Source organism: Perissodus microlepis, chromosome 2, assembly GCF_051167445.1.
Source record: "Perissodus microlepis isolate ML-2025 ecotype Zambia chromosome 2, ASM5116744v1, whole genome shotgun sequence".
In the NCBI taxonomy this organism is placed as follows: Eukaryota; Metazoa; Chordata; class Actinopteri; order Cichliformes; family Cichlidae; genus Perissodus; species Perissodus microlepis.
In genome coordinates this window covers 10742598-10769306 of record NC_140462.1, presented here as the reverse complement: position 1 = coordinate 10769306, position 26709 = coordinate 10742598, and the positions used below count along the sequence as shown (strand labels likewise).

At 38.1% G+C, this 26709-nt stretch overlaps 1 protein-coding gene across 2 annotated transcripts in view; it reads left to right on the top strand.

Annotated features, from left to right (window-relative positions):
- Positions 1-6499: 6499 nt before the first annotated feature.
- Positions 6500-26709, top strand: part of LOC146392324 (cell adhesion molecule CEACAM3-like) — an 82695-nt gene continuing 62485 nt past the window's right edge. The window contains exon 1 of one of the 2 annotated variants that reach the window (XM_084945179.1): positions 6500-6827. In XM_084945179.1, coding sequence (XP_084801305.1) covers positions 6779-6827 — 49 coding nt within the window. In that variant the 5' untranslated portion in view covers positions 6500-6778. Of the gene's footprint in view, positions 6828-17157; positions 17579-26709 lie in introns of those variants that run through there. The other variant, XM_084945171.1, reaches the window with a different exon arrangement.

Sequence of the window (26709 nt, the reverse complement as noted above, 5' to 3'; positions counted from 1 at the left end):
CTATTAAATTGTCTCAGTAGTAGTATAATGGTATACACTAATAAAATATTGTAGTATACTATTGTCATAATATAGAAAGACAAAGATGATAATATTAATAATGACATAATATTAATAATGAGAAGCAACCTAGTCAGTTATGATGTGAAGTGGATGATTGTTATGAAGTAATCTGCATCAAGCTTAAGGTTTGCTCAAACTCAGTATAATGACACATGAGATGAAGAAAATAAAGAAACTATCTAAACTAATTACGTGCATAGAGGCACTTGACCTGCTTAAACATCTGTCATTTATCCTGGATAAAATATTACTGAGATATAGAGCACACCTATAATAACAACTAATAAGCCAAACCCTGTAGACAACAGCTAAAGCTACAGGATTGAGAAGTTGAATTAAATATGTGGACACCGCTAAGTTGATGAGCATGTTACACATTTTCTTTTATTTTTATTTATTTGTTTTTAGAGCAGAAGCTGCATTAAAAGCCAACACACGCAGCTGTCTGTGAGCTCAGTTTTTCCCTCACACTTCTGCTCTGTTTCAGTAGCAGCATTTTTCTCTTTGTGTCCTGACTCATGTATGTTTCCTGTTTTGTTTGATTATTTTATTTTGTTGATTTGGAAGTGAATTTGTGACCATACTTGTGGATCACAGTGACACATAGTGATTAGGCATATGATTTACAAATGCCTAGTTTTAGAACTGTGAGCAATTCAAAGTTTAAAAAATATATATATATATATAAAAAAAAAACAACCCTAACTTCAAAGTTTGAAATGTGTAAGATGTGTGAGATGGGTGGATTCTTTGAAAAACTAGAAATTATCTAAAAATGCATTAAGTGAAAATGTAATGTTGCATCTATAGAGAAGACAGAAGAAGCATTCAGTTATTTAAAAATAGGCATTACAGACAGATACAGTTTTAGCACTGCCTGCCTATGATAAGCCTTTCTACTTACCTGTAGATAGAGGAGCAGGTTATATGAAAGCTGTGATAACACAGGCATTTGGAGAAAAACAACGCTCGTTAACATTCCTGGTGAAATTTAGACTCGTGTACATTAGACTCTGTAGCGTCAGGCCTGCCTGCATATGCAAGCCTATGCAGCCGCAGCAGAGGCAGTAAAAGAGTCGGCTGCACGTATGCAGTCATATGTGCATATGAATTGCACGCAGGCCAAAATATAAATATGTACAATGGCAGCCAGTTTGTTTTTTCAGCAGTGCACCACTTTGCCAAAATTTGGCATAACAGAGGTATGGTCACCTCTACGGATAACCCCGTGCAACACGGCAGCTTATTGAAAATCTTATTGGAAGTGATTAGCTTGCCAAAACAATTGGCACTTTGTAAATGTACAGCACATCAAAAAGACAATTTTATTGTCACAAAAGGAAATAATTTTGCAGATCAAACAGCAAAGCAGGCTGCACAACAAACGATAACGCTTCTAACATCCGAACATTGTACACAAATACCACTTGATGTACTAAAAACCGAACAAAAAGCTGCAACAATCACTGAACAGAACAAGTGGCTGAAATGTGGAGCACAACTGAAAGATGACTTAATGGTCTGTGATGGAAAACCAATATTACCAGAGTCGTTACACAGGACAGCGGCTGTAGTGACACATGAAGTAATACATGTGTCAACAGGAGGGAAATATAGTATAGATAAATAATACTTTTACACTATAAATTTTGAAACTTCAGCGAAAAATTTGTAAGAACATGCCTATTCTGTCAAAAACACAACTCACAAGGAAACTTAAGACCTAAGAGAGGCCAGTTCTCCACACCATCCACATGGATTTTATTGAATTGAATGAATGTCAAGGATTAAAATATGCCTTAGTGATCATAGATGTGTTTTCAAACTGACCAGAGATATATCCAGTGAAAGCAGAGGCAATCTTCATTGCAAAATGTTTATGTAATCATTTTATTCCAACATATGGTATCCCTTCTCTGATAAGATCAGACAATGGGACACATTTTGTCAATGATGTGATCAGTAAGGTCTCTGAAGCACTAGGATTCAGCATAAGAAATCACTGTGCTTATCATCTATGGAGTGCAGGGTTAGTAGAGAGAACTAACGGCACCATAAAACAGAGACTCAGAAAATGTCTGAAATAGATAAAAATGCAAAGAGTTTAGTTTATTTAAAAGGCAGTGTGTGTGAGAGGATTATGAAATTATTGTGTGAATGACGTTACATTTTAGATTAGAAGTTAGTAGAATTACAGAGGGTTTGTAGACTGTAAATACAAAATGAGTTTGATTAGCCTGTAGAAACACAAAAGAGAGTAACAGGAAGTGTGTGTGTGACAGGAACTTTGCATGCCCATATAAGGAGTGAGCACCCAGAGAGAAAAACAGAAGAGACAGACTCTAGCCAGATGAAGCAAATGGAGGCTTTAAGAAAAGAAATGAAAATGATATTAATGGTATGGTTTAGTGTGTCAATATAGGTCACAAATAAATAAAGGTGGACTTTTCTCAACCTAGAATTTTGAGCATAGCAGCAAAACCATAGATTAACATAATTGGGAGAAAACAAGCCAAAGTTTGGCTTAAAATTTTATAGCTTGACCTCCCACTTGTCCCGATCCTGAAAAGAAGCTCAAAGGACAGTCAATCTCCTGATGAAGACCAACAGAATATCGTGGAATTGAAGAATTAACAGCAGGCTGGTAAGAACAGTGTGACATAACTGTTTAAAGGCACTGAATGTGATATTTTGCCTGGCTGGGACTTAATCTAAAAGGAAGAAACAGAGAAGAAACAGATTGTGTTTGCTGGAGATTTAAGACAACAAAGGACACTTTGAGAAGGGTACAGGGGCCAGTGGGAAGGTGAAGCCCAGAGGAGTATAATTGGGTTGAAATTGAAGCCTGAACTTATGATGGTGTTTAGAGATGTCCACCAGATCACAACAAAGAGGTAAACAAAAATAGAAAACACACATATATAAATTGTTACATGTGAAATTATTTTTGGAAAGAATCAGAAGTAAGATAGTTTGAATCAGACCTCAGTGAAAAGATGCATGAATTGATGAAAGTGAACCAATAGATAAATCTGTTAGAAAGACAACTTTAGTAGAAAGAATGGCAAAACTAGTAGAAAATAGGGATATTGTTTTGAACTGCCGTGCGACGCTTCTCAAGTCTCTTGCAGATTAAAACCAGGCGATTGGGTCCTTATACGAGTACTCCAGAGAAAGAATTGGAACCCATCCCGGTGGGAAGGTCCATACCAAGTACTCCTAACGACGCCAACAGCTTGCAAAAAAGCTGAGAGGCCCTCTTGGATCCACCAGAGCCATTGCAAAAATGGAAGTGAGTGACAGCATAACCTAAAGACACCACCATCCCGACTCTTTGGTGATCTACAAGTGAAGGGAGGGCTGATTGGGTATATCCCGCCTTCTACTTCTCGCCTGTAGTCTACTCACCAGAGTAAATCGGTGTGTCTGGTCATCATGAAGATTATTCTGTTTATCACCTTGGCCCTGCTGCTTACAGCATGGACCCTGATGCACTTAAAGGATCAAGAAGCCAACATGCATAGAAGAGCATGGACATATGACAACTCACACCTGGCTGAAGTGACACAGGACCACATCCATCCCTGGATGAACAACGCCTGGTATAGATACATATATAATCGCAAAGAAGACAAAGATTGTTATATATGCTCACACATGCCTGCTACAACACAGCATGCTACATTATATGGCAGACTTATGAACATGATTCAAGTGACATGCGCAGCAAGCTTTGCCAGTTTAGGTTATCAATATTTAGGAATTGTCCTAAACCACAGCGACCCCCTGACTATTGGACTATAGTTTTGGACTGTTTTTAAATGCATCGACCAGCATCAACAAAGAGCAAAATCAGGAAATTGATGCCATACGAATAACTGTTATGCAACACAGAGTTGCCCTGGACATGATCTTGGCAGAAAAGCGCGGACTGTGTTTTGTTTAATATAACTTGTTGTACATATATTCCAGACAATGTGCATTCTGATAATATGACAAATGCTCTACAATTACTTAGAAACGTTCAACAGGCACAGGTAACCGATTGGGCAAATTCACAAAGTAATTGGTGGAATTGGTTTATGAGCGGCTCATGGAAAACATTGATGTTTAAGGTTTTAATGTTTATTGGCCTAATACTTATTATGTTTTGTAAGAGGAATGGTATCAAGAATGATATCTCAATCTCTTGTTGCATATGTCACTGTGCCAGACGAGGAAGAAGGAGAAGACGATGAGTATGAAACTAATGTGATGAATGATTATGTTTGAATGATACACATTTTATGACGACCAGACCGAAAGCACTCACAATGTAGGGTCTGTGTCTGAAACACATTGATGTATTTGCTTAAAATCGCTACAAACAGGAGGGAATGATAAGAGATTTTTTAGTTTTGTGATTATTGTTTAGTTGTAGCTTCATTTAAGATAGGAGAGCTCGTGAGTTGGAACCAGATGTGTAGAGGAATGCGGTGACATACATACTACATCCTGAGTTAACGGTCACCCCCCTCTCTCACTCTCCTTTTAAGGAAATGTTTAAGTTTCTATACATACCAAGCTATCTCCTATTTCTTCAGACAAGCTAAAGGTTTCTCCTATTATGGAAACGTTTTTGTATACTGAACATACCACTCCTACTTCCTTTAAAGCTCACTTGGAGTATAAATAAAGAATGCGCTGAGAGCCCTGGGCGGTTTTTCTGTCACATCTGTTGTGCGCACTTTGACAGCAGAGCAGATCGGACTGACCGCCCATGCGCATGTAAAAATTAGATATCTGAGTGTGACTTCATTTGCCTTTCTAATAACTTTTCTCTTCACAAAACTTAAATACGTTTTCCAACAAATTATGATTGTGATTAGGGCTGCGTTGTCTGTGTATCACTTTTACATAAGTAGATTTAAAGGATAACTATTGTCAAAACGCAACCTGGGCTGTTTTTTTTTTTATTTTATTTTTTATTTTTTACTGTATCGATTTTGATGCGCTCAAATTTATGCCCCAGCCCCCTAGTATTCCCATTCACTGGCTATTGACCACAAAACAAAATCACGGTCAATCTCAAAAACGGCTCGTTTGTCGTAATTATGCTTTTAGATATATGTTTGTCTCGTTTACAGTAAAAAAAAAAACAAAAAAAAAAAAACAGCCCAGGTTGCATTTTGACAATAGCTATCCTTTAAGAACTGTATATTTTATACTTAAGAAATCATTTATCATTAGATCTGTTTTTGGCAGCACGTTTTGTTCATTTCTGTGCATTTTGCTCAAGCACTGATCAAACTTTGTCCATTTTTTGCTGCAGAGGGGATCCTGCCAGTCCAAAGTGAACTCCTGATGGACATTGAAGTACTCCTGCAGAGCTTGTATCTTCGACACCATGCGCATTAGAAACTCCACTGAGTCCTTTCCTTCACCAAGGCAGGACCCAGTGACTCATTACTGTTGATAGGTCAGGGGCAGGTAATATTTTGTTTCATGTTTATTCATTCCTCCATGGATTACCAGCCATATATATGGACACATGCTGTATTCTCAAGATCTATGCTGTTTTGTAGGAATAGAGAAAATGATATGTTTAGTCTGTTTTCAAATGGTATGTCAAATTTTGTCATTGTTTATCAGTAATATTCACTACCTTGGTTATATATGAGCATCTTTAGATTTTTCTATATTTAGCGGTTGCAAATGTAAAATGTACGGTAAACCATTTATGTTCCTCATATTGTACTGTATTTTTAGCGGTAAAATACCGGCAGCTGTGGTTGCCAGGAATTTACCGTAAAATGTATCTGGTCAAAATAAAATGCTGTAATTTGTTATACAATTTCACTGTGTTTTTTACTGTCAAAGGTTTTAATAAGGTTTAACATATTTCTGTTATTTTTACAGTTATTTACAATAATAGGGTCTATCCTATTACTGTTAAATTAACAACAAATTACTGTAAATATTATTATATTATAACTTTTTTTTTTACTGCAAATATCCGTAAAAAGCTATGGAAAGTTGCATTTTTTACATTAAATTGCTGTATAATTGACAAATATATTTGTTTTTTTCTATCATGATTTTGGTAAAATAATACGTTGTCTACCTTAAAATTTAGGGTTACAAAACCAGTATACCGTATTGTCTTTTACAGATTCCACATTTTTTTCATGGTATATTCCTGGCAACCACAGCTGCCGGTATTTTACCGTAAATTTGACAGTTTTTTTTTACAGTGTACTTATATATTTATATTCCAGCAAACATATTCTTCACTCAGTGCTCACCATGCTGACTGACATGATTTTCCTTTTTACATTGCGTTTAAAGATGAAAAATCTAAGCCACAATTGATCTTGTGCTTATTTTGTTATCCACATATCTGTTAGTAGGCATTTCTCTTTCTCATTGACGTAATCTGTCAGGTTCAAGACTTATTTCAAAATAAATGACGAATGTTTCGTTCTCTTCCTCCCAGTTAATCGCGATATATTTTTATTCTCGTCAAACTAAAAAGCGGAACAAGAACTTGTCACTTCCTTTTATCCTCTCAGCAGATGAAATGATAAACAGAACTTCAATAAGACTTGAAACTAGCTTTCTCTGAAACCCCTCTTGTCCGAGGCTTATCACTGACGCTTTGCTTCAGTTCAGAGCCGCACACGCGTCTGTTTTTAATTATTTTGAAAGCTGCTGAGTGGATCAACAGTGAGCAGACATGGAAGCTGTAGTTGGATTGTTTTTGATGATGTTTGGAGTCTGTCATGGTGAGCTGTTCAAATTCATGTCCTTTATTAATACTTCGTTTTATAGTCAGCGTGTTGTTTTTTTTTCATCAGCCACGGGATCCTGTACAATCAGTTAAAGAAGTCTGATATTGCAACAGTGCTGGATATTGTTGTAGTCTAAACACCCCCCCGCCCCCTCCCTGTACACACCCCGCGGAGTAAATATTATTCTGATTATTGGCTATGCTGCTTTGAGAAACGTGAAGTTCGAGACAGCGACAACCACAGTCAATTGTCTTCCAGGCGACAGAGCGGGGAGTGAGGGAAATTTAAAACTGCTTGGCTGACGGTAAACATAAATTCAGTAAAATCTTTTTTGATGTCAGCGCCGAGGTCACAAAACTATTGCATGGTTGTGTAACTTTGCTAAAACAATGTCGGACTCTGTAGTTTTCTCTTGTTACCATTACCATCAAGTCGGACATGTACAGGACATTTTAGCCGCATGTTCTTCTTAGATCGCTGCCTGTCCGAGTGGTGTCCTAAAAACGTGTTTTTTTTTTTTTTTGATAATTGCAAAACTTTCTGGGGGAAACCTAGTCTTTTTTTTTAATTAGGAGAGACGGCATCCATCCCACTTTGGATGGAGCAGCTCTCATTTCTCTAAACCTGGACAAATGTATTAAACCTCAAAACGTCGCTAAACAGTTGGGACCAGGAAGCAGCATCACTTCTCTCCTCCTAGCATCCCCTTAGAGCTTAGAGACCGTGAAAAACTAACAATGAGTAAAAAGTCATTTAAAGCTAAAAAAAAATCTTTAAAACAACAACAAAACATTATAGGGTCCTCAACTCCACCAAAGAGTAAAAAAGTTAAATGTGGATTAGGTCCCTTTTACCTGGTTACAGCATGTGTTAGTTTATTAGATGAATCAAAACCTGGGGTCATAGTGACTGTCAGTGTCCTTAAAGCACAGGTCAACGTGGTGTGTGGCAGCAATCTTCCACTCCAGCTGATTAGTCAACCATAGAGAGACAGAATTTTTATTTATTAGAAAGCCTGACACTTAGCCTCGTCCACCCTAATTGTCAAAACACTCATAAATCAGTTGTTAAACTCATAACACATAAAATATTTGTTATTACCTATCCAAAGATGGCCCTTACTCGGAGTCTCTCTCTGATTTAGTGCTTAGTTCAGATAAAATAATTATTGTGGTTTATCTTAACATCCTTGCAGATGCTGAAAGTAAATATAGTTATGACTGTTGGAGCTGATTAATTTATATTTGAATAATAATATCAATAATAAAATAGGATGAAAGGTGTACCCTTTTTTTCAAATATTTATTTAATGCATTTAGGTTTTGGAAAATCCCTCAATTACTTATTTAATTGCATCTTAATGCATTTTACAGACACTATCTTCGTGTAATTCAAACACGCTGCATTATTTGATCATTTTTAGTATGTACAATGGTACATGTGAGGAGTTCCCTGAAACATCAACATGTCAAAATTGTTCATTCTTACTATGTTTTTTTTTTTTTTGTAGCAAAGCTATTGACATTTTAAATGTGTCTATCTTAAGTAACACAATAGGTCATGATGTTATGATGATAAGGAAACATCAGCAATAACAAAACCATGAGGCTGCAGCTTCGGTCAAATCATTTTATTATTTGGACATTAAACCCATAATTTTTAAATGTTCATTATAAAAACGACTCTGATTAGGAAATAGTTGGCTGAACCCTAGCGGTGTTTTAGTCACAGACCTGTGTAATGCTCATTCACTTTGTGTGACCTGAGATAGGTCGCACTATTTCTGTTTCAGGTAAACATTTGGAAATGTTGCCATAAATGTTCTGGTAGCAACTGAACACTGAAATTAATGATATCTTTGCTTTAACTCATTATTATTATTATTATTATTATTGACAGGTGTGGAAAGTTACTGTGACGGCAGAAAAGATGGAGCTCATTGTTATGGAACTTTGGGAGGAACTTTGGACATCAAACTGATAGACAGCACCTCAGAAATAATCAGATTCCAACTGTTCAAGAATACATCAGTTATAATAAATGCAAGAAGCAACAGTTATAAACATAATACAACGGATGAAAGACTTCTCTTTTTTCCCAGTAATGGAACACTTAGGATACATAACCTGAGCAGCACAGACAGCGGTAAATATAACTTTGAGGGCTTTAATGTTGATGGACAAAGATCAGCTGAGCGGACTTTACAGATTTTTATTCAAGGTAATTTTTCCCTGCATTACTAGATCTAAATTTAACATTGTTCTGATAATCCATATGTATCTATACAGTGTGTAAAAAAAAAAAAAAAAAAAAAAAAAAAAAAAAAGTATTGAACACGTCACCAATTTTCGACGTAAATCTAATTTTAAAGGTGCTATTGACATGAAATTCTCACCAGATGTCAGTAACAACCCATCCAATCCACAAATGTAAAGAAAACAAACCACAGATGTCCATTAATTATTTTATGTGTAATATTGAGAAATGACAAAGGGAAAAAGGTGCAAAAAGGCATTGGAAACACATGACACCAGCTGAGATCTGTCAGTAATGATAAAGCAGTCCTGCCACTTAGTGCAAATTAATTTTAGCTGGTTCAGTTCCAACTGATAACCAATAAAGAGGTGTCTCATTACCAAGGTGTCACACAAGAAATCTCTCATAATGGGTAAAACAAATGAGCAAGACCTTCACAACCTTATTTTTTTTATTTTTTTTACCAAAACATACTGATAGCATCGGTTACAGAAATTTTTTTTTAAACTACTGAAGTTTACTGATCTCTGTTGGGGCCATAATCCTGAAGTGGAAAGAAAATAATTTAACCTGGAAGATTTCAGACAGAGGAGTGAAAAGAATAATCCTTTGAGTTCTGATAGCTGGCCCTTCTCATAGGACCAGTTGAGGAGAGCTACAGAAAGACCTGGAATCAGCAGGTACAATTGTTTCAAAAGAAACAATAATTAATGCACTCAACCACCATGGAAGATTCCATTGCTGAAGAAGCTTGTTTAAGTTTACTAAACAACATTTAGACGAGCCTGCGAAATACTGGGAGAATATAGTCTGGTCAGATGACACCAAAAATGAACTCTTTGGATACCATAATGTACGCCATGTTTGAAGATCAAAAGGCACTGCATATCACCCCCAAAACACCACACCAGAAGTGAAGTTTGGAGGTGAGAACATCATGGTGTGGGGCTGTTGTTCAGCATATGGGACTGGCATGCTGGAAAATGCACCAAGACATTCTTGACATCTGACAATCTGCTGCCATCTACCAGGATGATGATGATGAAACGAGGGTGGACGTTTCAGCAAGAGAATGATCCCAAACACAAAGCCACGGAAACTTTAGAGTGGCCCAGCCAATCACTTGACCTGAATCACTTTGAAAATCTATGGAAAGAAATAAAGCTCAGCGATCATAGAATAGGGAGATTCTTGTGTGGAAGAATTGGCAAAATCACTCCTGAGCAAGCATGCAACTGGTTTCTCCATGCAGGACGCACCAACAAAGGCTTTTGTACAAAGTAGTAAATTCGGTAAGTGTGTTTTCTCTGTGTCACTTCTCTTTATTAAACATATCCTAATTTATGGAAATCTGTGGTTTGATTTCTTTGCATGTGTGGATTGGACGGGCTTGTCACTGACATCTGGTGAGAATTTCACGGCAATAGTGCCAGAAATATATTACAAAAACTGGTCACTTATTCAATAAATAAATAATCTCTCTGTCTTCTCTATCTTATCTATGATAAATGTAGTTTGTGCTTTTGCTGTTCTTCATTAGAGGCTATAAAGTATGTCCAAGATTGTGTTTTAGCATCAAAAGTCATCTGTTTGTGTTTCTCTCCTGTGTCCTTTTATTTTTAGAAGGAGGTATTTTGCCAGTGATCTGTGGTGTTCTCTCAGCACTGGTGATTTTCTTAGTTGTGGGTGTAGCTGTCATCTGTTTTGAGAGGAGAAAAAACAAAACAAAACAAAAAGGTACAAAACTTGCTTTTCAATCACCTCACTCAGCCTTTTGCTCTTCTTGTAGATATACAGAATCATGTTTTGCTTCTTTTTTTTGAAGACACTTTTTTGCTTTCTTGCTAATGATTTCTTCATAATGTTATAATTTCATTAAAATATGTTGGTATTGCTAACCAGTCAGCTCTACTGCAGTAAAAACATGATCAAAACAGGTCAGAACAGCATGTTTCACAAAAACTATTACCCTAATGATTCACTGATGTTAATTTTATCTTGCTTCTATGCAGAGGAAGATGACCAGGAAGTAATGTACGCTGATGTTAGGATCAGGCAGCAGCAGAAGAAGCAAGTGAAGGGAAGAGAAGAGGAAGTGGAGTATGGGCAAGTGAAGCTTTCACAGTGATCTTATCAGACTGAACCAACATGATGACTGTACAGGAAGATTGTTTGTATCGCAAAATCCTTAAAATCAGGTGATTTAGATGGTCTGTGCTTTTATACAGACTACACCACTAAATGCCCACAGAGGGAGGAAGTGATGCTAAATCCCTAAACATCTTTTCTATCACAAAACAAACCATCAAAACTTATAAATACTGATTTTCTTTGCTTCATCTTTACTTTTGTATTACAACAGAGCATAAATTCATCATTTAAATGGAAATAATTCAAGTAAAAACACTGAAGTTGTGTATGAATTAAAGTGGAGCAACAACTTTGAGCATGACAACGCATCCAGATGTTACAGTTACAGAATATGAGAAAACCTTTTGTTTCATGTTACTTGGTTTCATCAATGATTAATACTTTTTACTCTGTAAACAAAGACACGCCACCTTTTTATTAAAGACAATTCAGATTTATTTTATATAGAACCAAATCATAACATATCAAAAAACCCTACAATAATACAGATACGAGCACGGCCAATTACTTGTTATAGTGACAATAATACCATATTGATAATGTTTTGTCATCAGTCTGGGATCTACATATGTGTTCGTTAGTGTTATGGTGTAAAAATCTCTTTATGCTAAATCAAAAATATAGTATTGTGAATAATGCTTCTATTATGCTAAAGATGTTTTTTGTTTTATTTTAATTGACTGGGTTTTCATATATTTTGCTTCTCTATAGTTACACAGTCACAACATATTTGTAACATTGATTTTTGTGCATTTGGTGATTTACAGAAATTGTCATGGTCCCTGGGTCTCGGTATTGAAGTTTGGATTTTAGGTTATCTTTGGATTAGGTTTCTGTTATTTTTACTATTTAGTTTTCTGTTCACATAATAGTTTATTCCTTTGTCTGTATACGTTTTTTTTTCTAGCCTTTTCGTTTGTGCCATCGGTTCTTGGCTCTGATGACTTTAAATTTAGTTAGTTCCCCTTTCCAATGTGTTCCTCCTTCTGTCTTATATCTGTCCTTTTCTTTCAGTGTTTCCTCATTTCTGTCGACATCTCTCATGCTGTTTTTTTGTCTGCTTCCTTTAGTTACGCTCTTGTTTAACCGTTTAAAGACAAACTGCATCATGTTCAATTTTCTTAAGAGTTTCTGAGACTTTAACAGTTTGTTTTTTTGATTCAGGCTTAAAGATTTCAGTTCAGTTCATGTTCAGTTTTTCTTGATGAGGTTTTTAGCTTTTCTTCCTGGCTTTGCTCTCACTGATCACCTGATTATCAGCCCATCTGTCTCCTTTTCTCTGACTAACTGATACTTTGACATGACTAAATTATGTAATTACTTTGTTTCTTATCTCTTTAGAGTCTGTTTCACTTACATGTTTTATCACCATTAATGATTTACTCTTTTAGAAATAATTACACTTCTGAAATGTCAGTTGAATTGCCTTTTTTCATGATAAAATAATAATAAATAATTATTAAAGTTTCAGTGAGTAATCCCTATAATTTTTATGGTAAGCTGTGTGGAAGACAGGGGTCGGAGACTGAACACTTAACTAAAGATGGCAGCTTTATTGCTGGAAAACATGAACTAAAACAAAGTACATCAAGGCTGAAAGAAACAAACAAAAGCTAAACTAAACCTAAGGATCTTGAATTTGACAACTAACGACTTGACGTGACTGGAGAACGTAGCACTAACACAACACCACATAGGAAAAATGGAGAACACGACAAAGAACAGAGGGGGACTGGTGATATGATATATTGTCATCCTTTTACAACAACATGAATGTACTATTGCTGTGTGGTTTATTACTATTACTGAAGGCTACTCGCCACCAGAGATGGGCAGTAACGCGTTACTGTAATCTGATTACTTTTTTCAAGTAACGAGTAAAGTAAGGGATTACTATTGCAAAAACGGTAATTAGATTACCGTTACTTTCCCGTAGGAACGCTGCGTTACTGCGTTACTAAAACCGTGATTTTTTTGCAAGAATGTCTCATGACAGTGACGTAAGCGAGTGCGACGTTCGTGACAACGGCTGTGTGCAGATCAACAATGGATCATATATCGCGTGCAGAGAGAGTACAAGCGTGCAGCGTTTAAAGTGTGGAAGTACTGACCTTACTTTGAGTTTGATTCCATAAAAAGTGACAAAAACATAAGCATCCGTTGTGCGTGGGAAGAAAACTTATTTTTACACTGAAAAAAACCCTAAACAAGCTCCGAGTGCGCAATGACGTAATAGGAAATTCACAGAGAAACTCGCGGATTCTTCCACTGACCGCTGCGGCACACCTGCATCAGAGCACACCTCCGCCTACCCCACTCCTGCTTTACAGGTGAAAATAGAGCAACAGGACCGCTTGTCTTTGATTTTATTTATTTTCTGCTGTGTTTTACTTGCATCTATTTGAAAGACTGAGTGTAAACACAAAAAATATTTTATTTTATGTGCTGGAATGTGCAGAAAATAGGTTTAAATGTTAAACTAATTTCTTCAAGTCAGAGAATGGTGCATATAATTTAATTTTTGCTTGATGCATAAAGTTAAAAGATTAAAACTAATAAAACAAGTTTTAAAAAAAGAGACTTTTCCATTTGATTACATTTTGTATGATGGATTATGCAGAAAAAGTAGAATTGGGCTGAAAGATCTATCGCTTTATCACCTATTCGGGTTGTAAATCGTGTTTTTAAAAAGTAACTAAGTAACTAAGTAATTAATTACTTTTGAAAATAAGTAATCAGTAAAGTAACGGGATTACTTTTTTGGGGAAGTAATCAGTAATTAGTTACTGATTACTTTTTTCAAGTAACTTGACCAACACTGCTCGCCACCAAGCTAACATTGTTAGCTAGTGTCAGCTGAGGTTAGTTCATAAACTGCAGACTGTTAAACTCGATGGAAGCATTAACAAGAGTTTTTAAATTTTAATATAAAATGAGTAACAGTAAAGTGGACATTAGGTAAGTCTGCACTTTTTGCAATGGTCTCATATAGAGAAGTATTTCTGTATCGGTAATATGTTTTCTTTCTGTCTGCCTTCAGAAATGCATATGATTATTTTCAGCTACTGAAGTGGCACATAACCCAGGCAACTACCACAACTAAAAAAAGGTAGTTGCAGTAGGCTAATGTTAATTTTTTCAAAACAACTTACTTCCAGATGTTTATTTAGGTTAGAGGTGTAGTCTTTTGATGCTGAGAGGAGCCTGGTCGTTGGCAAACAGAGTTTGCATTGCACGGTCAGATTTCGGTCAGAGCCTCTTTTGTTTGGGTTCCCGGCAATGCGTGGAATTACCAAAATTAGACAAGGGATAGAGAGGGGATAGCCTAACATATGAAACAGGAAAAGACCTCTGTGTAATCCATTTGTCTAATCAACATCTTTTTAAATATGTATATATATACACTGTATATATCTTGACTGTAGCACTGCAGAATCCAAGGGAAGATATTGCTTGAAAAAGCTAAGCAAAGTAAAAGCAAAAAATAAAAAGAGTATAAAAAGAATAATCAAATCACATTAATTTTACTTATTTAATTAACCCACTCTAAGCTTATGCTGATTTTGTTCTTATCATTTTGGGGAGAGAGGTTGGTGGAGAGAGGAGCTCTTCCAGCACTGATGATGTGTTCCACTTCAATGCTCTGTATTAATGGAAATAATCAGGAAAGTAGGATTCCTTGATAGATCACACATATTTTCAAAGTTATAATCTGCACGGAAATCTTTGGAAATCTTGAGAAGTTGCAGTCCACCTGGAAAATGGTAGAAGTCCAGTTAAGTCCAGTCCACTATGACCAATCACTCCTTTGGTGGAATTTCCAACAGTGAACTTCTGGGCTTCATTCCTTTGAACTGCTCATCTTGCCGGGCGCCGGAGACTGACCCAGGACACCTCCAGGCATCCCAATTTATACTTTGTCACGTGCCTACTCAGCCCATTTCTCTCTCTGTAATATCTAGTTGGCCAGTCATGTGTTTACATTACATTCACCGAACTTCAGCCCCACACTTCAACCTGTGTGCTCTCATTCACTCACACACACACACACACACACACACACACACACACACACACACACACACTCTCACATCTTTCAAGGCCAATTCTACACAGGTTGTCAGCTAGGCCCGAGTTAGGTCTGTATCTTAAAAATTATTTTAGTCGTTTATATTTTAGTTCATATAAAAAAAAAAAAAAAAAAAGTATATATATATATATATATATATATATATCGCTGTAGTTAGAAATATATTAAAAGATATATCAAACCTTGTGGGTTTTGGCTTTATCACTTTAGTGTCTTTGAATGAACCTAAAGAAGTTTGAAAATAAATATAACTGTTTTAATTATAACTAACAGGGCCGCATATTCATCAGTGTGGATCTGACTCTAGGGACATTGACAGGATAAAATGAAGATGGACTCTTTGTGGGAAAGCTGCTTGTGTCCCTGCAGCTTGTATGTTGACCATTGTCTGCGTTTCACTTCCTTCATATAGTAGCGGTGTAAAATGAACATATCTCCTCATATGGTGAGACCTCCGGGTGAAACTGAGGCTCTCAGTGTTGCTAAAATATTCTCAAACTTCTACATTGTTTCACACGTCTATTTTCTCATGCAACTGAAGAACATAATTCACTCAGTCAGCTTCATTGTTTTAATGAAGTTGACTGTAAGTGAATTATGACATCACACAAAAGCTTTCTCCAATTTATTTCACCACTTTGTAAGTGGTGCTAATGAATAATTACGATTAATAATTCAATTTTTAAAAAAGCTTTAACTTTATTGTTATATTTATATGTTTTTAAGGTAAAATGTAGTTCAAATCTAATTTTTATACAGTGCACATAACTCAACTTACTGTCAAACAAGAGGACGTTCATATGACTATGATTGAGTCTGTGGAAATACTGTATGTCAAAAACAGAAACATGTATTTCTGCACTTAAAAATAGGTCAAACAGAATCATTAGTTATGATTTTGCACTGGAAATGATGCTATGAAGAAGAGAGACCCTATTGCTATGTAAACAATATAACGACATTACTTTTAACTTCTGGACAAACATATTGGTAGGTGTGAGGTTTCTCTCTACTGGTTCATAAAGGGATTGCATTCAAGCTTTTACACTTTTACGCTTTAACAGGAAAGGATCAGCACTAGTTACTTTGGTTGAGATGGCAGGAGCTTTTTAGGTTAATTTGTCCAGTAGCTGTAGATTTAATTATGTCATGGCATTGAATTTGCCCTTTTCTGTGCTACTATAGGCAATAAATTGGACAGAAATACTTCAGCAGGCAAAAATGATTAAATTATATATAAAATAACAGAGAAATTCTTCAATCAATATGCAACTAAAGTAAAAAAGGCAATGAGGTATTTTCATTATTTGAGACGTGACTGTTGGTCTGTTCTTTAGTTTTGTTCTTTGGTTTCAACATAAATCTTCTTGTTCTGTACTTTTGTCATGTAAACACATTATGCTATCATGGCACTTTATGGGATTTTATGTCATGAAAAGAATTTTGTGCTTGCTTTGGACTGAAATGTTGAGAATGTTTAATTATATTTCTTTCACATCAAATTCCTACATGCCAAAAGCATATTTTGTAATTTTGTGTATATTCTTCATTAATCAAAGATTTTAAATATGAAATGAAACACTATAACACACGGTGTGTGTAAACACTTAATGCTCAGCACACCTGCTTATCTGACCATTTCTGTTTAGCAGGGGTTTACAGTGTTTTATTTTTATTTATTTATTTTATTTTAGAGAGAGTTTAGAGATTAAAAATACAAAACCATAATTGATCTTATACTTATTTTGTCACCTAAACATATTTCTGTGATTGAAAACTTTTTCCTAAAAGTGGACATTTTAGGAATTAAATACAGTCTTAAAACCTCTTGTAGTATACATGAAAAATGGTTTCCTCCATTATTCTCAGTCCGTCCCCCCCGATTCTTTTTTTCTTGAAGGCTAAAAGGGGAATTAAAAACAACGTCACTTTCTTTTGACCTCTCAGCGTATGAAAAGTAAAAAACTAGAACCAAAAACTAGAACCAATTTATCATAACCTGACATCGACATTTTCAACCGTTCTGCTCTCAGGCTGATCGCTACCAGGACACACTGGGGCTGCAGTGTAATCAGAGCAGTACACACCCCACAACTGATCATATACTTACTTTAACTGCATATTTAACATGAAGATGCAGTTAAAGTAAACTTCAAAAGAGAAAAAGTTGCTGACTGGATCACCAGTCAGTGAGGAGAAATGGAAGCTGTAGTTGGACTGTTGTTGATGTTTCTTGGAGTCTCTCATGGTGAGCTACTACACTTCTTTCATGTGTTCCTTCATTAATGCTTAATACTTGTATATGTTAATATGTTTCGAAGCCACAGGAATCAGTACAGTCAATTAGATACATTTGAAAAAACCTAAATTCAGCTAAAGATGTGTTGAATACTTTCTACGTATGTTGCTTGGTTTAATTTAAATATTAATGCCTCATTCTGAGATCATTTCAAAATGAATATGCAGTTAAAGTAAACACAGCCATGCTGTATCCTCGGGTTCATATGAACCTGAAGCTACAGCAGCTTGATGAAATTCATTGATTTTATTATTTGGATTTATGATTTTGTAGCTTTATTTTGTAAATGTTCAACTAGAAAACGATCAGCACAGCAGGAATAATGCTGAACTCTAACTGTTTTAAGTCACAGACCTGCGCAATGCTCTTCTGCACTACAACAAATGCCTGTTTGCATAGTTTGCACTGAACAGACAAACAATATCTACATAAAAAAATCTATTTCTGTTTTATGTAAACATTTGCAAATGCTTCCACAGCCCTTCTGGTATTGACTAACCACTTAAATTTGCTATAATTTTGCTTCTGTTGACTTTTTCATTTGCAGGTGTGGAAAATTAGTGTGAATGGAGAATGGAGCTCAGTGTTATGGAGCTTTGGATGTTCAGCTAATGAACAGCACCTTAGAAAAATCCCAATACAGTTTGTTAAAGAGTTATTTCAAACTACTAAATGTGAAAGATAATAAGGTTATTTCTAATGGCATAGCACACAGGCATCTCTTTTGTCCCAGTAATGGAACATTTAGCATCAATAACCTGAGCAGGAATGACAGTGGTATAAATATCCTTCCAACCTTTGATTCAGATGGAAGAATACCAGGCGTGTGGGGTTTTTCAAGGTAAATGTTGGGAAATGCAGCCTTTAATAGATGTAAATGCAACATTGTTTTGGTACTCTATATAACATAGTGTACATAATTAGAAGACTACAAACAATGATAATCTGTATAATGTACCCTTCATGCACCTCTTGATCTTTGAATTCAGATGTTTTCAGTTTCATTGCCACAGATGTATAAAACAAAGCACCTAGACATGTAGACTGCCTCTGCTCACTGAATTTGTGTATGTTACTGTAACAGGATGCTACCTTTTAAGATATTTCTCCTCCTAGATATTCTATGTTCAACTGTAAGTGATATTATTGCAAAGTGGTAGATTTTAGGAACTACAGAAACACAGCCACCAAGTTACAGACCATGTGAAGTTACACAGCAGGGAAACGTGCTGAGGTGAATAGTGCATGAAAGTGCATCTGATTATAATCTTATTATAATATCAAAAGCCATCTTTGTGTGTTTGTCATCTTTGACCTCAGTCCTGATGGTCTCTGAATTTCTGTTCCTGGGACAGATGATGGTGTCCTGCTCCTCTGAGGGAGGGGACAGTCCTCAGTACAGCTGGACTCTGGATGGATGCACACTGACAGATGCTGAGCTCTCTTCTGGAAAAACAGAGTAGTGATGAGTTAATGACATTGGAGCATGTGTTGCTCAATATCGACATCTGTTGGATTAAATAATTATTGCAGGCAATCTGGAAAAAGTGTGTGGAGTGTGACTGAACTAGATACATTGATTCTTACATCTGCAAACCAATTGAGAGATGTATGTTCCTGTTTACATAACATGCTGATGATAAAGTATTAATCTAAATTAAAGAGAAGTCTATATATTTCAATCAATTTTAATATAACAAAAGATAACATGATTGACTAATTACAATATGTAATGTAATATGACAAAAAAAAATTGTGTGTCGCAGGGAATCATAAGAGAAAAACATATGACACAAAAGTTTTTTAGGAAATATTTTGACTATGGGAGTGTTTGTGTACGGATTTTCATTAAGAAATCAGAAGTTTTTTAGGTGATTTTGTCTCTTTGAGATCGTGGCTCAAGAGTTGGGAGTTCGCCTTGTAATCGGAAGGTTGCTGGTTCGAGCCCCGGCTTGGACAGTCTCGGTTGTTGTGTCCTTGGACAAGACACTTCACCTGTTGCCTACACTCTAAGAACTAAAACTGATAATTACTTAAATATTTTGGTGCAACACTTTTACACTCAAAAATAATGAGTAAATGCAAAAACAATCACATCTCTTAAATACACCTTATTAATTGAGTAAATCCAACTAAAATGGAATAAGTTGTTATGAACAATTAAAGATGTTACAGTAACATACAAAATTGAGTAAATACAATTGAAAATGTAAGTTAAAACAACAGTAACCAAAAGTTCAAACTACATAAAATATTAATTAGGAAATGCTGAAATGCTTGGCACATTTAACCTACACCATTACAATTATTTGTTTTGAAATAATGGTTCAATTTACTTAATATTTTTAAGTTAACTTAAGCAAAAACGTTAATTACAATTAAGTGTTTATTTTATATATATATATATATATATATATATATATATAAAAAAACACCCATCTCACCCCTGCGGGCGGTTTATCCTTCAAGCTCGGGTCCTCTACCAGAGGCCTGGGAGCTTGAGGGTCCTGCGCAGTATCTTAGCTGTTCCTAGGACTGCGCTCTTCTGGACAGAGATCTCCGATGTTGTTCCCGGGATCTGCTGGAGCCACTCGCCTAGCTTGGGAGTCACCGCACCTAGTGCTCCGATTACCACGGGGACCACCGTCACCTTCACCCTCCACATCCTCTCGAGCTCTTCTCTGAGCCCTTGGTATTTCTCCAGCTTCTCGTGTTCCTTCTTCCTGATATTGCTGTCATTCGGAACCGCTACATCGATCACTACGGCCGTCTTCTTCTGTTTGTCTACTACCACTATGTCCGGTTGGTTAGCCACCACCATTTTGTCCGTCTGTATCTGGAAGTCCCACAGGATCTTAGCTCGGTCATTCTCCACCACCCTTGGGGGCATCTCCCATTTTGACCTCGGGACTTCCAGGTTATACTCGGCACAGATGTTCCTGTACACTATGCTGGCCACTTGGTTATGGCGTTCCATGTATGCCTTGCCTGCTAGCATCTTGCACCCTGCTGTTATGTGCTGGATTGTCTCTGGAGCATCTTTACACAGCCTGCACCTGGGGTCTTGCCTGGTGTGATAGACCCCAGCCTCTATGGATCTTGTACTCAGAGCTTGTTCTTGTGCTGCCATGATTAGTGCCTCTGTGCTGTCTTTCAGTCCAGCTTTGTCCAGCCACTGGTAGGATTTCTGGATGTCAGCCACCTCCTCTATCTGCCGGTGGTACATACCGTGCAGGGGCCTGTCCTTCCATGATGGTTCCTCGTCTCCCTCCTCTTTCTTGGGTTTCTGCTGCCTGAGGTATTCACTGAGCACTCGGTCAGTTGGGGCCATCTTCCCAATGTATTCTTGGATGTTCGTTGTCTCATCCTGGACTGTGGTGCTGACACTCACCAGTCCCCGGCCCCCTTCCTTCCGCTTAGCGTACAGCCTCAGGGTGCTGGACTTGGGGTGAAACCCTCCATGCATGGTAAGGAGCTTTCTTGTCTTTAAGTCAGTGGCTTCTATCTCCTCCTTTGGCCAGCCTATTACCCCAGCAGGGTACCTGATCACGGGCAGGGCGTAGGTGTTGATGGCCCGGATCTTGTTCTTACCGTTCAGCTGACTCCTCAGGACTTGCCTGACCCTCTGCAGGTACTTGGTGGTTGCAGCCTTTCTAGCGGCCTCTTCATGGTTCCCATTCGCCTGCGGGATCCCCAGGTACTTGTAACTGTCCTCTATGTCTGCAATGTTGCCTTCTGGTAGTTCAATCCCCTCAGTTCTGACTACCTTCCCTCTCTTCGTTCGAGTTGCAGTCTCGGCTGACTGTTCTGTCTACCAGTAGCTGGTGTTTTGCACCTCTGGTATTCTTGCCAATCCCTTTCTGTGCCCCACTCATGTATTGACCCATGTGCCTGTTCATCTTAGGCGATATGATGCCTGACAGGAGCTTCCATGTAGTACTGAGGCAGGTTATTGGTCGGTAGTTGGATGGGACCGGTCCCTTCTTGGGGTCCTTGGGGACCAGTAGGCGTGAACCATGTCGGGCCCTGGTGCTGTCCAACTCTTCATACTGGAGACCCTTTCTTGGATATCTGCCACTGTGATGGTTACTGGTCCCTGTTCAGGGAGGTCGCTATGGTCTGTCCTCAGATCCACTAGCCTTGAGCATTGCCGTTATGGGTTGCGTCCTTCTCCCATATGCTCTTCCAGTATTGCTCCGTCTCCAGCCTTGGTGGTGCTGTTCTCTTATTGTTCCCTTGCCACTGAGAGTACACCTTTGCTGGTTCTGTGGAGAACAGCTGGTTTATTCTCCTGCCTTCTATCTCTCTGGTGTACCTCCTCAAGCGGCTGGCCAAGGCTGTGAGTCTTTGCTTGGCAGTTTCCAAGGCCTCAGGTATAGACAGTTTGCTGTATTTCTTATGCACCTTCTTTGCCGCACCTTTCTGCAACTCCGTTAGTTGGCTAACCAACCTCCGTGCTGCTTTGATCTTGCTCTCTAGCCTCCTTCTCCATGGAGGGTACTGCCCCTTGTGGCTGTTCAACTTGTAGCCAAGCATCTCACTGATCACTGCTGCCGTATTAGCAGTCCCTTCTTTCGAATGTTGGAACACTGAGCTACTAGTTGTTTCACCGTCATTGTGGATGTTGGGTATCGAAGAATCCATAGGTCCCTCATCCTATTCATGTAGCCCCTTCCGCCAGGGTTACTTGTGTAGTAGCATTCGAGAAGGAATATAGCATCCAGCTGCTATCTATCTATCTATCTATCTATATATATATATATATATCTATCTATCTATATATATATATATATATATATATATATATATATATATAGCATCCAGCTGCTATATATATATATATATATATATATATATATATATATATATATATATATATGTGTGTGTATATGTATATATATATATATATATATATATATGTGTGTGTATATATATATATATATATACACACACACACACACACACACACACACACACACACACACACACACACACAGGAAAAAAGAACCACGTCAGTTCAACATTGTTCACAATGATTTATTTTAAACAGCTTTTTTGTGAATCACACATTTAGCAGATTCCTTCTCTGAACACAGTGAGCTGAAATCTGTTCTACATTCAGTGGATAAAACTTGGATAAAATTTCAGTCACAACAGCCTTATATAATAAAATTGCATCCACATTGGCATGCTTGATAAAACTCTGTAAAACTGGCATATTGATGCTAACAACAAGAAAAATGTACCTGCCATACAAAGAATAAAAGTGGCTCAAGTGAACGCAGTGCTTTACCTTTTCAGAAAAGGTCAAATGACAAAAATAAAATTAAGATCCCAAAAAAATAGAAATCCTGAAAAAAAAACCCATTTGCACTGTGACATAGTTTTTGAACATCTTATTTTGATTCCAAAAAATTGGGAAGATTATAACTAAAGAGTGACCAAAAAACATCCATAATTTAAATAAAAAGGTTTCAAAAAGGATTGCGCTAAAAAAAAAAAAACATACAGAAGATACTCTCCCATTTACACCTTAATGTGAATCTGGAAAGTTAATACAAAAACACAGTTTATGGTACAAACATTATTTATGAACAGGAATGTCCACACAATGTAATGCCGCAACTGAACCTTTTGATGAGCATTACATGTCACTTAACAAGTCTAACACTTTAAGAATAGCCCTGTGAAATTTTGTCTACAATGAACAGAGGTCATTTTTCAGTCTTTGAACCTTGACAGAAAGGTTTCCTGGATCCAGCTCCATGAACACTTTTTGAAATGCTTCAAATGTGCATTTGAAATTCTTGGGGTATTTCAGATCCAGAGCATAGCACAGTCCCAAAAGATAGCAAGAGGCTTTGCTCAGATTCCCAAGTTTGCCCAGAACAGTAACGCCTTCAATAACAATACCCACATCAGTAGGTTCGCCTGACCTGTCTTGATTCTGCAGCAGGTAAATCTTCATCACCTCCTCAGCCAAAGCCTCTTCAACAAAGACAGCATCAGCACCGTCCTTTAAAAAGAGAAACAACTGTTTTAAGCTCACATATTTCCAAACATTGAAACAAAAAGTTTCATTTGTATGACATCACCGGTACTCATAATATGTGGACACTGTGCTCCAAAATCTTTGAGCAAATGCTATTCTTTTGTATGCTTTGAAGTGTTTTTTTTTTCTTTAGAACAGTATCTTAAAACTTTTCTATGATCTCACAAGCTAAAATAAACTACTAATATTCCTAAAACAGATTTATTGCACCAACCTCAAAGGTTTTGATTAAGGCACTTGGATCCTCTCCCAGATGGTCAATGAGACATCTGATGATGACTTCTCGTTTTTTCTCGATGGAATTTCCACTCTGTAAAACAGGAAGTCTCAACTGAGGCAAAATTTGCACATTTAAAACATGACTTACCATTTCTAGCTTAAACATAACTATTTTTTTTCTGTTGTTGACCTGTTTTCACACCCACCATCAAGGTAAGAACACCTGTGGAGCTAAAATATTGAACAGAAACCTAAGAAAAGCCGTTTTTAGTGGAAGGGCCTCTTCAATGCTGTGTTGGAACGTTTTTGTGGTTAGAAAATGCAATCTTCCTTACGTGAAGCAGAAGGTTTAACTGTGCCCTGTGGCGTTGTCCAGCAGCACCTTTCTTGGCTTGAAACAAGGACAGGAGTTTGGATGAATACAAGTCCAACGATGACATGAACTTTGGTTCAAGGTTCAGGGTCGTGATCCTATGAAACTCTGCACTGACCTGGATGGGAGAGGACAAAAAACCAAGGACAAAAAATCTGAAGGCCAAAATTCTGATTCAATCAAAAAAAAATCTTTAAGTGGAACTACCATTTTTTGCAACCTGGACCTTATTTTCTAACATGCAAAAGATTAATTTACTCATCCAGACATAAATCCATATAAGTGGAGTTGTTCAGTATGCAGACTAAAGCCTTAACATAAAGTATTATCTTCCACTAAGCTTCTAAATTTTATGTTATGAATTGCTTGCACTATTTCCCTGTGAGATTGTATAATCTTGGAGGGAAGAGGTGGAGCCAGGTTGCCCTCTGAACCATCGTCTGCCAGGCAGCGATGCGAGAGGAACACACCGCTGAAGTGGCGCACATATTCAGAATCGCGTCAGCGGCTTTACAGAGAAAGCCTTTCAGCTCCTCTGGCAGCTCTGCTTCCTCCACCTTCCTGGAGATGACAAACGCTAGCAAGGCAGTGTTGTTAGTCACTGCAGCTGACTGAACAGTGCATTGATGTGCGCGATCAGTGAACCTTGCTATCAGCTGGTCAAGTTTGGCGGGATGGGCCCGTCGCTGTCCAACGACCTTGGTCATTTTGGTGCCAAAAACTGAAGCGAGGCTCGGCTCTAGAGGGGGAACAGGCGGAAAACTCCGGTCTGTGAAGCCCTCTGTGAAGCCCTAGGTAGAGACCGGCGCTCTAATCTTCGCTGGCTCTGCTGCTGCCTCAGAGAGGTAGGTCATCACCGCCGGGAACTGAGGCCAGATGGGATCTGGGCAACGAGAGTGAGCGGAGCCATACCTTCCCGCCAGATCATCCGATGGGGGTGGAGCAGGCTGAGGGACGGGAAGTCCCTTCTCACCAGCTGCCTCCTGGATGATGCCAGGCAGATCCAGGAGCAGCGCACCAACAACTGGGAGCGGCGTCCTCGCCGACATGTGAAGGCCAGGGGTGGATGAGCGTCCGCTCATCCGCCTCCCTTCTGTCGCCAGGCTGCCCAGCTGGGAGGCAGTGGAGCTGCCACCACTGCCGTTTTCCTCACGGTGGGTGGAATCATCCAATTCCGGCCCACCATCGAAGAACTCGATGGCTTCTTCCAGCGAGTACCTCTCTCTTAGCGGGAACGCCTCCTCAGCATCAGCCTTGAAAAAGGCTGACCTCCGCTGCTTTTCCTCTGGCGGGAGGAGCTAACAGGAGCGGCAATAGGATTAAGGTGTGAGGGCGAGGTCCGCATGGTGAGGACCGAGGCAGCCCACGCAGACGGCATGTCGGTCATACGACATGATGTAGCCGGTCTGGCAGGATGGACACAGACGGATGGTCTCGCTGGACATCTTCTGGCTGGCTGAAGAAAAACGGTAGAGCCGATTTCCTGGTCTCACCGTAACTTATACTAGACCAGGGTGAGGCCCACACAGCAGGTGGGCGTGGACTAAAATACTTCAGTGCTGCGCGCACAAGGGGAATACCCACTTAAAGGGCTGCGCCTATACTCATAGAATCTGGGGTTACAATACGTAACCAACGTTTCATAAAAATATTAAATTACTCTTCACTCTTTACTCTTCAGTAAAATCTAGTCTGTCGTTATGTGCTCCAGAGTTAGATAAGTGAGACAAAGGCACTTTGCAATCAGCCCAGTCATTCTTCAGTCAGGTTACATTCGCTTAGCCTAAAACAAGTTAAGTGAACGGAAATTATTAGCATTTATTGTTCCCTAGGCTTGGGAATGGTTTCGATTAGAACCATTCTGGTTTTGATTCAGATTCCTCATTTTGATTCAAATTCCTAGCGATTCTAGAGTCTTATGACAAATTAAAGCAACCTGGCTGCTGCAAGATCATCAAAATCACTAGGATGGTACCAACATGTTTTTCCTCACTTATCTTATGATGGGGGATCTAACAGACCAAATTTTATTTACAAGTGGATATCCCTATAAATGTTCACTTACTTGGGAGACGTCAAACAACGCCGGCCATCTGTCCTTGATGTCGCTGACACTCAGCTGTTGGCTGATAATATCATGTCTTCTATGTGCAAAGGTTTTGCACATTAAATCCTTGATGGCTGTGCTGTTTTTCTTCTTACACTCATCAATCAGTTGTTGTCGCTCCAGCTCTTGCTGTTCTTTACCATCTTGTCCTGGATAGTGTGGCAGAAACAGCACTTCTCCTTTCCGCGCCTTCTTTATGTTCTTCGCTGGAGCCTTGTCATCAGGGTGCTTGTTCTTCAGTGAGTTGCAAGTAACCTCTGGAACTCCAAGACTTCGTAACTTTGACCTGTAATTTCCCATCTTGTATTTAAGACTATACATCCATCCCA